The sequence below is a fragment of the Ovis canadensis genome, chromosome 2 (genome assembly GCF_042477335.2).
Source record: "Ovis canadensis isolate MfBH-ARS-UI-01 breed Bighorn chromosome 2, ARS-UI_OviCan_v2, whole genome shotgun sequence".
Classification (NCBI taxonomy): domain Eukaryota; kingdom Metazoa; phylum Chordata; class Mammalia; order Artiodactyla; family Bovidae; genus Ovis; species Ovis canadensis.
In genome coordinates, this window is record NC_091246.1 from 3029263 (window position 1) to 3042798 (window position 13536).

At 50.8% G+C, this 13536-nt stretch overlaps 1 protein-coding gene across 25 annotated transcripts in view; it reads left to right on the top strand.

Moving 5' to 3' along the window:
• The first annotated feature begins 3735 nt into the window (after nt 1-3735).
• CDK5RAP2 (CDK5 regulatory subunit associated protein 2) overlaps nt 3736-13536 on the top strand; it is a 184064-nt gene continuing 174263 nt past the window's right edge. For all 25 annotated transcript variants that reach the window (XM_069575238.1, XM_069575236.1, XM_069575242.1 and 22 more), the window contains exon 1: nt 3736-4083. In XM_069575238.1, coding sequence (XP_069431339.1) covers nt 4028-4083 — 56 coding nt within the window. In that variant the 5' untranslated portion in view covers nt 3736-4027. The remainder of the gene's footprint in view (nt 4084-13536) is intronic.

Here is a 13536-nt window from a genome sequence, read left to right on the forward strand (position 1 = left end):
AACATCTGGCTGCAAGCGACTTCCTCCCAGCCATTCGATATGACCTTGTCCAAGGAAATAATAATGCCAGCTTTGTGGCTGGGTGGCTGTCGTCAAGGAGATGGCGCCAGATAGCCCAAACAGCTGGTGGTAGTGACGTCACCTCCGGGCTTGGCAGAAAGAAAGGCCATGGTGAGCCGGAGACGAGACGGGGCAGAGGGCTTCGCCCCTGACCACGAGAACAGAAAACAACTGCCCAAATAGCCCATCTTTTGTGCAGTTGGCTCTATTTTCAGTTTCCAGGTTCACTGAAGCGTTTAGCACATAAGCCAGGCATATGGCCATTTGCTGAAAGGGCAGTAGATTCATCATAAGGAGAACCCCTCCCCGGCTCTTTCTTCTTTAGAGTTTCCAAAGTATCGAACGTAACCATGTGAGCTCAGCATGGTCTCTCCCATTTTACACAAAGGAAAACCAAGGAGGAGCCAGGGAAAGAGACCCAGGCCCCAGGATAAGCTGGACGACCTCCCAGAGTCAGGATCCCGGCACCCAGACTTCTGGTCCTGAGTTGCCCACACCTAGATTCATCTTGGGGCCACCTGGAAGCAGGTGTCTAAGTTGTAGAGTCTGGTGGACATATCCCTGAAATACTAGTGTCTAAATGTAGACCTCACCTCTTAATCCCAAGTTCTAAAGTGGAGAGAAACAAATAGAGCGGACAGGCTTCCTGAAACAATTAGAGTTTTCAGGAAGGTTCAGAGGGACCTGGGCTCAAATCCGAGCTTTACCACTTACCAGCAGGGAGACCTCAAGAAGGTTATTTTTACCTCTTTCAGCCTCAGTCTTCCCATCTGTGAGTGAAATGGGGATAACAGTAGCACCTGCCCGGAGGGTGGTTGTGTTAGATTCAGCACCGTTTGCGATGTCCCTAGCACAGGTGTCACGTAAGAAACGTCACAACGTGCACAACCTCTGCCTTCCTTCCCTTCTCAAGAGCTTTCATCTGCCGGACAGAAAGTTAGTCCCTTCATTCTGGAAGTAATGATTTGCAACTCAGCCCTCCACACCGGAACACAGCTGGTTGTGCATTAGAAGCTTTGAAATCAACAGAAAGAAAGCTTCCCTAGATCTGTAAGGTCTTGAGACAGCCATCCAGTCCAATCCTCCCATTTAACAGCCTTCTGAGGCCCAGAAGAGGAGCGGTCTGCCGAAGATCCCAGGAAGTCAGGGGCGGAATCACGGCAGGAATCCTGACACGCCAGCTCCCCTGCTTTCCGACACACTCGTCTTATTGGACTGTTGGTTCCAGGGAATCGAGGGCTGCCCCTTCCCTGCGTGCCCGCTGGTTCCTGCCCACTCTCTTTCAGACTGTTATTTTATTGCTGATTCTGGAGGTGGCTGAAGATCTGGGGATGGAAGCGGGACAGGGCAGTGATTTGCCGCCTTCACTAAGGGGTGTGTGTGTGTGTGTGTGAGAGAGAGAGAGAGAGAGAGAGAGAGAGGGAGTTGGCGGGGGCTGCGGGAGGGAGAGAGATGGGACTACCATTGACTAGGTAGTAAAGGAATCTGAGGTCATCTCCACATTGTCACAAAAACCTTGCAGGATAAGATGCAAACTATTATATATAGAATGGATGAACAACAAGGTCCTGCCATATGGCACCGGGAACTAGTCAATGTCCTGTGGTGAACCATATGGACAAGAATCTGAGAAAGAATATTATACACGCACACACACACACGCACACACACGCACGCATGCTCAGTTGTGTCCGGCTCTTTGTGACTCCGGCGGGCTTCTCTGTCCATGGAATTGTCCAGGCAAGAATACTGGAGTGGCTTGCCACATTCTCCTCCAGGGGATCTTCCCGCCCCTGGGATTGAACCGTGTCTCTTGTGTCTCCTGCATTCGCAGGTGGATTCTTGACCACTGGACCACCACGGAAGCCCATATACATACATACATATATACATGCATGCACGCATACACACACACATATACATACACACATATGCACACACACATACACACACATACACACACATACATACACATACACACATACACACATACATACATACATACATACATACATAGATACATATATATATGCTGCTGCTGCTAAGTCGCTCTGTGCGACCCCATAGACGGCAGCCCACCAGGCTCCCCCGTCCCTGGGATTCTCCAGGCAAGAGTACTAGAGTGGGCTGCCATTGCCTTCTCCATATATCTCCATAGCTTCCCTGGTAGCTCAGACGGTAAAGAATCTGCCTGCAATGCAGGAGACCTGGGTTCGATCCCTGGGTTGGGAGGATCCCTTGGAGAAGGGGACATATACACATACATACATATATTCAACTGAATCACTTTGCAATACAACAGAAACTAACACAGCATTGTAAATCAATGATACTTCAATAAAATAACTTGAAGAAACCTTGCAGGATAATATCAGCCCCATTTTCCATATTGAGTGAACCATTCATCAACATATATATTTAAACCCCTGCTGGGTGTTGGCGATACAGCCTTGAACAATTCTGAACAGTCTCCGCTCTCACAGAACTTCCAGTCTAGTGCTGAAGACATAAGAAAAAAAATTATATACAGAAGTATGGGATTGCAAAATGTGGTGAGTGCCACAAAGGGGAAAAAAATACACATTGCTGAGAATACAAGAAAGGGTTTGCTGTAGATCAGAGTATTAAAAAGGCCCCTTTGGAAAGAATGAGGAAACTGAGGCTGAAGGAGGATGGGTATATCTACCCAGTCATTCATCTTTTCAAGTTATTTTTATCCGGCTCTCTGCTCTCCGGACAGTCTGCAGAGGAAGGTAGGAACACCGAGATGAGGAGAAGGTTGCTTTCACAGGTCAAGCTCTGCCAAAATGATCTAGTGATTGCTGTGTGCTTTAAGAAAGGCGGCCAGGGCTAGCAGAGAGCTCAGATATACTGATAGTCCGCAGGAGCCACGGATGTGTCCTGTCGACAGACTTCCGGTGCATGCAGTTAGGCGAGTCTTTCCTCTCATTTGGCCTCAGTATGCTGATCCCACTGGCACCCCACTCCAATACTCTTGCCTGGAAAATCCCATGGACGGAGGAGCCTGGTAGGCTGCAGTCCATGGGGTCGCTAAGAGTCGGACACGACTGAGCGACTTCACTTTGACTTTCACTTTCATGCATTAGAGAAGGAAACGGCAACCCACTCCAGTATTCTTGCCTAGAGAATCCCAGGGACGGGGGAGCCTGGTGGGCTGCCGTCTATGGGGTCGCACAGAGTCGGACACGACTGAAGCGACTTAGCAGCAGCAGCATACTGATCCCAGGTGCATTATTCGAGCCCTACAGGTAATAAAAGTTAACTAGGTTAGAGGCTGGAGAAGGAGTGTCACTGACCACTAGGCTCATAGGGATGCGCTTATCTATTTCAAACCAAGTGTGCAAATTACTCGAGTTGGGAATATGTAGGTAGGATTTTTCTAAAGCGACTCCCACAACCGATTAACGGAGTTTCAGTTCAAGGCGGAAGCCTCTGGGATGCCCAGACCCTAAGGTTCGGAGTATACACTTGGTTAGGAGTTATGCGGCTCCCCAAAGGTAGGTGCCGAATTCCCATCTCCCGCTTAAATTAACGGCCCAAATCTGGCTCAGCCCTGAACAAAGATGGCGCCTCCGCTAGCCTCGTCCCGCGTGCCCTCACTAAAAATGGCGGCCTAACGCTCTTTCCTTCGGTCTTGCTGGTACAAGTGCAGGCGCTCTGCCCTTAGTTAATATGGCGCCCCGCCAGCGCTTCCCTGCCCGGTCTCCTGGCCAGTCCGGTTGGCTTCACCGCGCGCGCTTCGGCGACCCCGCCTAGTTTCCGTAGGAAGAAGCTCCGGGAAAGATGGCGGCCGCTGCGGTTTGAATTCCAGCGGCGCCGCCGGAGTCCGAACAAGAGCTGGGTTGGAGGGGGCGGGGACCTGGGGAGCCGGGCGGGTCGCGATCCCGCGGGGGAAGCAGTGGCGCCGTCGCTAGACACCAGCGGCACCACCTCCTCTGTGTCCACGATGGACTCGGTGTTGGAAGAAGACGTCACCCTCCCCGGGACGCGTAGCGGCTGCAGGTGCGGCCCGGGCTTTGTGGGTTCGCGGTAACCGGGCCGGGGTTCCCACGGATGGGGGTTCGGTCCATCCGAGACTCGAGGTTTGCTTCTGAGGGGGTTTGAGGGTTCCTGACGTGGGGAGTGTGTGAGATGGGTTTCTTCGGGGACGGTCTCTTTGGGGACCCGCCCACTGATAACTGAGTGTAGGTGGTTGAGGGTCCCGCCCTGCGTCGCCCCCATGTCTCGTATTTCGGGACATATTTTGAAGAGGAGATGAGGGACAGGTAAGGGGTTTTCTGAAAGAGAGGGAGATGGAACGTCTTGGAGTGTGCAGTTAGTGAGGGCTGGTTGAGGGGAGGGGACCTTGAGGGTACTTGGTGGCTCATTGTGGTTTGGGGGTTTGCTTTCCTTGTAGGGAGTGTAGTTGGTCTGTCCAGACTTTGCTTATGAGTCACATAGTGGCCGCCATGACTCAGGCCGTGGGGTGCAGTGGTTAAGAACCTTGGCTGGAGTTGAACAGAACTGATTCAAGTTCTGCTACTGCTAAGCCACTCCAGTCGTGTCCGACTCTGTGCGACCCCATAGACGGCAGCCCACCAGGCTCCCCCGTCCCTGGAATTCTCCAGGCAAGAACACTGGAGTGGGTTGCCATTTCCTCCTCCAATGCATGAAAGTGAAAAGTGAAAGGGAAGTCACTCAGTCGTGTCTGACTCTTCGTGACCCCATGGACTGCAGTCTACCAGGCTTCTCTGTCCATGGGATTTTCCAGGCAAGAGTACTGGAGTGGGGTGCCATCGCCTTCTCTGGATTCAAGTTCAGTTCTTTAACTAACTAGCTGTGTGACTTTGATGAAATGACTTAATCTACTTTCCCATCTGTTAAATGGGGCTGGTAGTCATATCCACCCAACAGAGTTGGGGTGAGGATTAGATGAGAAGATGCTCGCCCAGCAGTTTGCTTGGCAGGTGTGGTGCCTGGTGTATTGCTGCTGCTGCTGCCAAGTTGCTTCAGTCGTGTCCAACTCTGTGCGACCCCATAGACGGCAGCCCACCAGGCTCCCCCGTCCCTGGGATTCTCCAGGCAAGAACACTGGAGTGGGTTGCCATTTCCTCCTCCAATGCATGAAAGTGAAAAGTGAAAGGGAAGTCGCTCAGTCGTGTCTGACTCTTCGTGACCCCATGGACCACAGTCTACCAGGCTTCTCCGTCCATGGGATTTTCCAGGCAAGAGTACTGGAGTGGGGTGCCATTGCCTTCTCCAGCCTGGCATATTATCAGTGCTTTAAAAATGATTTGGTCCCGCCATTATCACTACCACCATCGTCGTGGTCATCAACAGCAGTAGTACAAATTGGGGGATAATGGCCGAATGAACCTGTCCCAGGAGGCAGTTGGAGTCCACATTGCTGGTGGGGTGGGGGGTCTCTCTTGGGAGGGAGGCCTGAAAAGGTCCTGCACTGCTATCGAGTTGGGCCCCTTTGCTTGTCCTGGGCTCCTGGTTGGGGAGAGGGTAGGAGGACTCAGAGGAGAGCCCAGAGAACCTGTGGCATTTATCCAGCTCTGCCAGGAACAGGCTGCCTCTTTTGGTCCTAACTGAGAGGGTGACATGTTATTTGCTGTGTGCATATCTGGATGCTTTTAAGAGTAGAATGGACACAGTTAATATTTATTCCTGAGCAGCAGACATAAACAGGTCCTGTCTTGGGCAAGCCTGACAAATGGTTGCTCTGTTTATTGAGAGCCCAACAGAGAAACCATTTATACGGATGACAGAGGATGAGATGGTTGGATGGCATCATCGACTCAATGAACATGAGTGTGAGCAGACTCTGGGAGATGGTGAAGGACAGGGAAGCCTGATGTGCTGCAGTCCATGGGGTCGCAAAGTGTCGGACATGACTTAGTGAACAATTTTATCAGACACAGAGTAAGGCCCTTTGACGCTCCTGCTAGTTGAATCCTGAGGTGATTTGTCATGTTCCTTTCTCATCATCTTTCTGCCACTGCCTGGGTATATTGTGGGTTTCCCTGATAGCTCAGTTGGTAAGTGGTATATCACCCCTCACCTGGATTGCCCTAGTTTCCTTCACACCTCTGATAGCCTTTTATACTATAGCTCAAAAGCTCGTTTTAAAAGTACAAATCTGATCACCACAGTCTGCTGCTTTATATGTTGAATGCCTTTCATTGCCATTAAGTTAAAGTCCGTTATTACTCGGGGCTTCCCACGTGGCTCAGTAGCAAAGAATCTGCCTGCCAACGCAGGAGACTCAAGAGCTATGGGTTTGATCCCTGGGTGGGGAAGATCTGGAGTAGGAAATGGTTAACCCACTCTAGCGTTCTTGCCTGTGAAAATTCCGTGGACAGAGGAGCCTGGAGGCCTGCAGTCCATGGGGTTGCAAAGAGGCACATCACTCTCTCAGGCAGCTCTTCACATCTCAGTACCAGTTTTGGAATCTTGTTCAGTTGCTCAGTTGTGTCCACCTCTTTGAGACCCGCTGATCTGCAGCACACCAGGCCTCCCTGTCCATCACCACCTCCCGGAGCTTGCTGAAACTCAGGTCCATTGAGTTGGTGACGCCATCCAACCATCTCGTCCTCTGTCGTCCCCTTCTCCTCATGCCCTCAGTCTTTCCCAGCATCAGGGTCTTTTCCGATGAGTTGGCTCTTTGCGTCAGGTGACCAAAGTATTGGAGCTTCAGCCTAGACCTAGCTGGGTTTCCATCCCACTTCTGACACTTAACAATCATGTGACCTTGGGCAAGTCACCCTCTGTGAGCCTCAGTTTTCATCATCTGTAAAATGGATGAGTCTAAAAGAGTTTAGCCCAATGTCTGACCCAGAATAGCAACTCAACAAAACATCAGATATTTTCCTTGCTCTCCTCTCCCTGCCTTTGCTGGTAACCCTGGTGCTGCATACATTGCTGAGCTAATCTCTTACCTACTTAAGACTCTCCCTGGCTCCTTTCTGCCCCCAGGATCAAGTTCTTTAATGCGGCTTCTGAGCTCCTTTGTACTGCGGCCCCATCTACCTCACTAGGGTCCTGCCTCCCCTCTCCCTTCCCTGTTTCCTCTCCAAGCCTGTCACCTGCCGGCTGCCAAACTGTTATGAATGACCTGCCTTGTTCTTTCTGCTGCTGGGCCTGGGTACTTGCTGTGCCTGCCGCCTGGATTGCCCTCTCTCCTCTGCTTTGCCTTATTTTTCACATCTCAGTTTAGATGTCACTGCCAGGAATCCTTCACTGACATCCCCCCTCCCCACCTGGGCCCTCTGTTCTCCTTTAGTCCCCCATCACTGATGTATTCACAGCCCTTATTGACATCACTGAATTTTCTCTTTTTTTGACCATATCATGCTGGATCTTAGTTCACTGGCCAAAGGTCAAACCCAAGTCCCCTGCGGTGGAAGCTCGGAGTCTTAACCACTGGCCTGCCAGAGAAGTCCCATGACTTCACTGAATTTTTTCGACTAATGCAGTCCAATCAGTATATAATTTGAGCCATGTATGTTTAAAGTTTTCTAATAGCCACATTAAAAGTGTACAAAGAAACTGCTGAAATTAGTTAATAATGTTTTATTTAACCTAATATTTCCATATATTATCATCCTAACTTGTAGTCAAATAAATGCTAACGAGATATTTTGCTTTCTCTCTGATCTTCCTGAGTCTCTGAAGTCCGGTGTGTGTCTTGCACTTACCACCCTTCTCGATTTAGAGGCGCCGCATCTCAGGTGCTCGGTCGGTCCATACGCTGGCCGCTGCAGGCACAGCTGTTAACTTGTCTTTCTCCCAGACTCGACTCTGACCTGCGTTGAGAACAGGGGCTGCATTGTGACCATCTTTGTAATGCGACTTCCTAACCTGGTATCTGGCTCATGGTAGGGGCTCAGTACCTGTCTGTTAATTCCCTGGATGAACAATGGTCCAGTGAGGTGACGGTTTTATTCACTTTTTCTAGGTGAGGACACTGAGGTTCAGAGAGGTGAAGTGAGCACCCCCGAGATCCCACCAAAAAGCACGTGATCAAGCCAGGATTTAAAATCCAGGCCTGCATACTCCAAAGTCTGGCTCTCGGTGCCCCATCCTGCCTTTCACCTAGTTCTCTGAACCAAATCTGAGAGGATTCTGGGAGGATTTTGTGGAACTGCTGTGGGCTGGAACTGGCCCTCAGAGTCAGCTTCTCCATCAGGTGGTCCGAGTGGAGGAGAAAAACCCCTGGAACATGAGGAATCTTTTTATGCTGATATGGATGCTCTTCTGCTTGGTAATTTCCAGGCCCCGGTTTTAGAGACTGAACTGAAGTCGGATTGTCCTTGGCCTTCTGTTGAGTTTGGGCAGTGTGTGTCCTCCTCTCCAGGCTCGGTCACCGGTGGGTACCCCAGGAGCTCCGGCTCTGTGAGGTTTAGGCCTGGATCCTGGTCCTTGGGACCCTTTCATTGGGCCCGATGGTGCTGGAAGGACCTGGGCTTTGTGCGCAGGACGCCTGCGTCAGAGTCCTGCCTCAGCGGGGTGCTGGCCGTGTTGCTGGGGTTTTCACGTAACTGTCCTAATTCTCAGTTTCCTTCAGTGACAGCTTCTGTTTTGTTGGGTGACTTTGTGGATGAAGCAAAGTTGCATGTTTTAAGCACCTGGAACCGATGGGGGAGTACATTCAGTGTTGGCTGGTGTTTGTTTAGCTATTACCGTGTTACACCGTTTTCTGGACAAAGTCCTCTGTGCCCACTCCCCTGGGTTCACCCCTTTGGTTTCATGCCAAGGATTCTGCCTCTGCCTGAGTTTCCAAAGGCCTGGCCAGGCCTGTTCATCTGTGGGTTCCTTAAGCACATGGCCATTAAGTGCCTCCTGCCTGCTTAGGGGCAGACCCAAAAAAATGTCTCCTATAAGTTTGTACACAGTTTGTACTTTCTCAGGCAAAGAATATCTTCGTGGATTTTGTAAAAGGAGATTGAGAAAGAGGATGGCAGAATGAAATTTCTGGTGAAGGCTTGCCACTTACCAACTGAGGCTTGGTGAAGCTTCATCCAGGGCCGACCTCGGACTAGAGGTACCCCTGGGCTGTGAGGTTTGAGGAGACGCTCCCGGTCGCCAGGGTTAGCTCAGCAAGGGCAGGGAGCGTGTCTGGCTTCTTCCTGATTGGATCTTTAGAAGGAACGAAGTCTGATATATAGTTGAGGCTCAACAGTTATTTGTTGAATGAATCAATCTTGTTCAGTCTCTGTTTGAAAAGATAAATACCGTGAATATAGGCTCCCTATTTTGTAGTGAAATGCTGCTTTATAATCACTGCGTGAAAAAGTGCACAGCAGAGTGTAAATGGTACAAGCTTGTTGGAACACAGTTTGGCATTAAAAATGTGCCTTGTGTTTTTTTAACAGCTTTACTGAAATCTGATTTATATGCCATAAAGTTTACCCATTTGAAATATACTATTCAGTGTTTTTTTTTTTTTTAGTATATCTACAGAGTTGTGCAATCATCACCATAATCTTAATTTTAGAACATTTTCATTATCCAGAAAACCCTGTGCCCATTAGCATTTACTTCCAGTCTTAGCTTGGGCTGCTGTAACAGAAAACTGTAGACTGGGTAACTTACTGACTACCTGCGTGAATCCTCAGTCGTGTCCAGCTCTTGGCGCCCCCATGGACTGTAGCCCGCCAGGCTTCTCTGTCCATGGAGTTTTCCGGGCAGGAACACTGGAGTGGGCTGCCATTTTCTGTGCCGGGGGATCTTCCTGACCCGGGGACTGAAGCCCCGTCTCCTCTGCCTCCCGCGCTGGCAGACGGAGTCTTTACCACTCGCACCGCCTGGGAAGCCCGTTATTGACATCAGAAGTTGGTTTCTCACAGTCCCTGCGCCTGGAAGTCTGAGGTCAGGGTGCCGGTGTGGTCAGGTTCTGGTGAGGACCTGCTTCTCACTGTACCCTCACGTGGTGGAGAGCAAAGAGAGGAGGTGGGAGCCCTGGGAACGCTTCAAGGCGCCAGCGCCACTCCTGAGGGCGCCACCGTCTCCACCTCATCTGGTCTGAATCACCTCCCCAAGGCTCACCTCCTAATACATCCCGCAGGTGGGGCCTGGGCTGATCGTATGAATGCCGGAGGACACGGTTAGCCTGCAACACTCCCCGTTCCACCCCCTGCCCCCTTCCTGCACCCTAGGCAACCACAATCTGCCTTTTGTCTATAGGTTTGGCTATTCTGGACATTTCATGAAAATGAGATATTACAATATGTGGACTTTTGTGAGATTCCTCTGTGTTGTAGCATGTGTTAATACTTCATTCCTTGCTGTGACTGAGTATTCTGTTTTAAACATGTACCCGTTTTTGTTCGTTGATTGGTTGCTGATATTTAGGTTCTTGCTTTTCTGGCTCTTTTGCTATAAACATTTATGTGTGTACAAGTTTTTGTGTGGACATAAATTTTCATTTCTCTGGGAGTAGGGTTGCTGAGTCGTGTGGTAACTCTGTGTATTTAGCATTTTGAGGACCCGCTCAACTCTTTTCCAAAGTGGCTGCACCATCTCACACGCTCAGCATCTTACACTCTGTGTGAGGATCCTTATTTCTCCATTGCCTTGTCAGCACTTATTATTGTCTGTCTTTTATTGTAGCCACCCTGTGGGATGTGGCATGGTATCTCATTGTGGGACTGATTTGCATTTCCCTAACAACTGACCATGTGGGACATTTTTTCATGTGCTTATTAGCCACTGGTATATTTTCAAACCCTTCGCCCATTGAAAAAATGTAAATGTATTTAGACATGGCAATTCCACTTCTGGTTACCTATCGAAAAATCCTCCTGCTTGTGTACAGTGAGATGTGTATAAGGAGATACAGCATTGTTTGTGAAAAGGAACAACTTGGAAAGAAGTTGAGTTTCCTACACAGTTCAGTTCAGTTCAGTTCAGTCGCTCAGTCATGTCTGACTCTGTGCGACCCCATGAATCGCAGCACACCAGGCCTCCCTGTCCATCACCATCTCCCGGAGTTCACTCAGACTCATGTCCATCGAGTCCGTGATGCCATCCAGCCATCTCATCCTCTGTCGTCCCCTTCTCCTCTTGCCCCCAATCCCTCCCAGCATCAGAGGGATGTTTCTAACGAGTCAGCTCTTCACATGAGGTGGCCAAAGTACTGGAGTTTCAGCTTTAGCATCATTCCTTCCAAAGAAATCCTAGGGCTGATCTCCTTCAGAATGGACTGGTTGGATCTCCTTGCAGTCCAAGGGACTCTCAAGAGTCTTCTCCAACACCACAGTTCAAAAGCATCCCCTGCCTCTTGAGAAATCTGTATGCAGGTCAGGAAGCAACAGTTAGAACTGGACATGGAACAACAGACTGGTTCCAAATAGGAAAAGGAGTATGTCAAGGCTGTATGTTGTCACACTGCTTATTTAACTTCTATGCAGAGTACATCATGAGAAACGCTGGACTGGAAGAAACACAAGCTGGAATCAAGATTGCTGGGAGAAATATCAATAACCTAAGATATGCAGATGACACCACCCTCATGGCAGAAAGTGAAGAGGAACTCAAAACCCTCTTGATGAAAGTGAAAGAGGAGAGTGAAAAAGTTGGCTTAAAGCTCAACATTCAGAAAATGAAGATCATGGCATCCGGTCCCATCACTCCATGGGAAATAGATGGGGAAACAGTGTCAGACTTTATTTTTGGGGGCTCCAAAATCACTGCAGATGGTGACTGCAGCCATGAAATTAAAAGACACTTACTCCTTGTAAGAAAATTTATGATCAAGCTAGATAGCATATTCAAAAGCAGAGACATTACTGTGCGGACTAAGGTCGTCTGATCAAGGCTATGGTTTTTCCAGTGGTCATGTGTGGATGTGTGGATGTGAGAGTTTCCTACACAGTGCCTGGTACATAGACGTCTGTTTCACAGGTCTCTTTCAGACTGTGACCCGTTGCCAACTTGTGAAATTCGACTTAGTAGGTCGGAACCAGAATTAAAAAAGAAGAATGGAACAGAACAGAAGGCACTTGAAGAATGAAGGCCGATGCATTGCCTTCTGTTGGTTGGGGTCCGTGAGGTTTGAGAAACGCTGCTGTGGAAGGCTCTGCAGGAGTAAAGAACGCTGGTGTAGAGCTCTTTGTACTGTCATGAAAACATCTTGACACACTCAGTGAAGAAGAGACCCTGCAGAATAGTGTACACTTAGACACGCAGAAAGGTCGGGAATGGCTTACTGCCGAGAGCGGTTCCTTCTTCCGGGAGACCGAGATGCGAGCGAGCAGGAGCCAGGAAGAGCTGGAAGCTCGTCCGCCTCTGTTGCATTCGTCTGTAGTTTTCTCTCATTAAGAGCAGGTGACCCAGAGTGAGAAGCAGGCTGCTGAGAGACAGACGGGCTGTGCTCGCTGTGCGTCTTCTGGCCGGGACGTGCCGTCCAGCCCTCGGCGCGCACAGCCCTTCCGCGGTGAAACGCTGCGGGGCCTCGCGTGGACGGCCAGCGGTGGGCGCCGTGTGCAGCCCCGGGGCAGGGCCCCGGGTGGCAGCGGCAGAGCGAGGGGGCGCGGGGGCGAGGCGCAGGCGCTGTCGGTTCACTGGCCCGCGGGGCTGAAGGCCCGGCCGCGGGGCGCCGGGCCCCCACCGCAGCCCTGGAGGAGGGCGCGGGGCGCCGGGCGGTACGCAGGCGCGGAGCGCGGGCTCTGCAGCCAGGCCGGCTGGGGCCCTTCAGCCTGCTGACTCTGCCAGGCCTCCCTTTTCCTCACTTGAGAAAATGGCAGCATTGAAAAAGGACAGCGAGCCCAGAAGGGCTGTGGTGAGGAGGCGGTGCCGGGCCGCCCGTCCCGGGCGCGGGTCCGTCTGCGCAGGCGCCCCTGCGGGTGGCGGCCGCGGTTACGCTGTGCTCTGCAGGTGAGGACGCGGGCCCTGACCACGTGCCCCTCTGAGTAGGAGCTCGCGGCGGCCCCGACACAGCTGAGTGCGTGGAATGGGCCCTGAGACGCCTGGATTTTGGCCTCAACTTTGCTACCCAACCCCGTGTGATTTGGAGCAAATAAGTTCCTTCCTTCCCGGAACTTGGTCTCCTCCATCCACACCATGATAAAGCCCCATCTCAGCCCTCTTCCTTTGCCTGGATTTGATTTCGGATGGGGACCCAGAAAGCCGCAACCTAGGCCCAGAGTGAGGGATCGGAATGGCTGCCTAAAGCTGAAGGCTTGAAGCTGGAGGTGTGGCTGGAACCAACAGAGAGCCCTGATGCCCGAGGGTCCCGACATTTCAAAGGGGGCGCAGGTAAAGCCCACATGGAAGTTTGACGAGAGCCAGGCCGGAATTTCTGCATTAAAGAGTGGTTTCTTCTAAGAGTTGCAGTGTCAAATGTCATCTTTCATACTTTGCCTCTTGGAAACTTGTCTAACACCAGATTCTTTGGCTTTGCCTGCCACGTGGCTTTCAGCCGTGATTGGTGTTGGCTTGAGTCACTGATGGGCCATTTCCTCCAATGGT